Source organism: Benincasa hispida, chromosome 1 (genome assembly GCF_027475165.1).
Source record: "Benincasa hispida cultivar pf3 chromosome 1, pf3_genome.v1.1, whole genome shotgun sequence".
NCBI lineage: Eukaryota > Viridiplantae > Streptophyta > Magnoliopsida > Cucurbitales > Cucurbitaceae > Benincasa > Benincasa hispida.
The window spans coordinates 5,495,988-5,498,138 of NC_143478.1; the positions used below are offsets into that span (position 1 = coordinate 5,495,988).

General features: G+C 33.7%; 1 protein-coding gene across 1 annotated transcript; it reads left to right on the forward strand.

Moving 5' to 3' along the window:
* Positions 1-266: 266 nt before the first annotated feature.
* LOC120090187 (uncharacterized) lies at positions 267-1,323 on the forward strand. Its single transcript, XM_039047722.2, has 2 exons — positions 267-451; positions 549-1,323. Exons 1-2 carry the CDS (start codon positions 392-394, stop codon positions 1,140-1,142), a joined length of 654 nt encoding a protein of 217 aa, XP_038903650.1. The 5' UTR covers positions 267-391; the 3' UTR covers positions 1,143-1,323.
* The last annotated feature ends 828 nt before the right edge of the window (positions 1,324-2,151 follow it).

Genomic DNA, 2,151 nt, shown 5'->3' on the forward strand with positions numbered 1-2,151 from the left:
AAAAAAAAAAAAAAAAAAAAAAAAACCGTAAACTTGTAATTGGGAATGCTTGCCTTAAAAGTCAAAATATATCAATAACCCATTGCGCAAGAAAAAGTACTTTTACAGTAATTTCTCTCCCCTTTTTTTTTCATACAATAATTTCAGGTTTATTGCCTATCCATATTCTCATTGCAAATGTCAACTCCCATTATCAAAATTAAAATAATAAAATTCCCATAACCAAAATTCTCTCTCTTTTCTCCATTCTCTCTCTCCATCTCTCTATATATGTTTATATGTAAAGAAAAGCCCAAACTTCTCACAAATAAATCAAAAGCTGCCATTTTCTTCCAAACCAAACAGAAAAAGAAAAAAGAAAAAAGAAAAAAGAAGAAAAGGCTGAGAAATTATGAAGCTTGTTTGGTCACCGGATAGAGCTTCCAAGGCATATATCGACACAGTTAAATCAGTAAGCTCATTTCAATTTTTCACTAATCATATAAATCTTTAATTTATACCATTTCTTTTTCGGAAAATTAATAAATCAAATTTCCTTTTTACTTCAGTGCGAAATTTACGGCGAATTCGGCGTCGCGGAGCTTCTCTCCGCCATGGCCGCCGGCTGGAACGCCAAACTCATCGTCGAGACTTGGTCTGACGGAGGTCCGGTAGCTACAAGCGTCGGTCTCGCCATCGCCGCTGGACACACCGGCGGACGCCATCTCTGCATCGTAGCCGACGAACGGTCAAGATCGAAGTACGTGGAGGCGATGCGGAAGGCTGGAGTCTTATCGCCGCCGGAAGTTGTGATCGGAGACGCTGAGGCGGTGGCGGCGGAGGCGGAGGGGTTGGATTTTCTGGTGGCGGATTTTAGGGGGAAAGATTTTGATAGGGTTTTGAGAGTTGCGAAGGCGAGCGAGAGGGGGGCAGTTTTGGTATGTAAAAATGCATGGGAACGAAACGTTTTGGGGTTTAGATGGCAAGGTGTGCTTCGTAGGGGGACACGTGTCGTGAAGTCCATTTTCTTGCCGGTGGGCCGGGGATTGGAAATTGCTCATATTGGCAGCGCCGGTGGAAGTTCGAACTCGGCGGCGATTGGTAGCCGTTGGATCAAACGTGTCGATTTACGGTCAGGAGAAGAACACGTGTTTCGTGAATGAGATCAAGGAAGCGTGGTGGAGTGGAGGGAGATTTTTCTTTTTTCTTTTTTTTTTTCCTAATTTCTTTTTGTTTCTTTTATTAAATAAAGATTAAAGAATGTAGATGAATGTAAATTACATGTATTCACGATTTTGAAACTGAAACTATTAGAATCGACCGTATATTCGAACTTTTTACCAATTAATTGAGCAATAATACTTGAAAAAGTCTCTAGTATGTGTGTGTGATATATATATAGAGCGCAATCAACTCTTGTGTAAAAAAAATTAGAAAAAAATTAAAAAATAAAAATGTCACGTGACAGCAATTCTTTACCATATTTAGGATGTACTAAGATAGATACATCTAATGAAGCATCCAAGTTAAGTTTATATATATATATATATATATATATATATATATATATATTCTATGTGGTTTGGAAATTTATTCATATTATTCTTATTTAATCATCTAAACCAACAAAAAAATGACAATCTATCTTAACAACATTGAAAGAGTGATAATAAATTTGCAACATTTAATAACGATTTATTATAAAAATTTTATATTATAAATGTACTTATATAAGTCAAAGTGAACATAACTCAATTGAAATACGAATATGTTAACAATTAAGAAATATGTAATTCAAATTTTTGATACTGTCGTATTGTATTAAAAAAAGAATCGTCATTGGAAATTGGGTAGTTTTTAACACTAACACATTAGATATGACATATATTATTATCACATAATTAAGTTGTAATGATTGAACTATGAAAAAAAAAAACTAATGTGCCAATACTACTTTTATAACTTCGCCATTTTAGTTACTTTCCTTAATTAAATATTATTTTAAATAATCGTTATATGTTGAGACCTTAGATTTTATGTAATTCTATAAGATATAAATATATAAATCTAGCGCAAATTGAACAAAGTTTAGGTCTTTATAATAAACTTTTTTGCATAATTATAATACATAAACTATGTAACTTTGTATTAACTCACTCTTAGACAATTTAA

What these genes read in the sequence shown, in the direction of transcription:
- LOC120090187 (XM_039047722.2), top strand. Translation starts at nt 392, where the DNA reads ATGAAGCTTGTTTGGTCACCGGATAGAGCTTCCAAGGCATATATCGAC. An exon ending in ATATCGACACAGTTAAATCA is followed by an intron (nt 452 to 548) that starts GTAAGCTCATTT and finishes TTTTTACTTCAG; the next exon opens with TGCGAAATTTACGGCGAATT.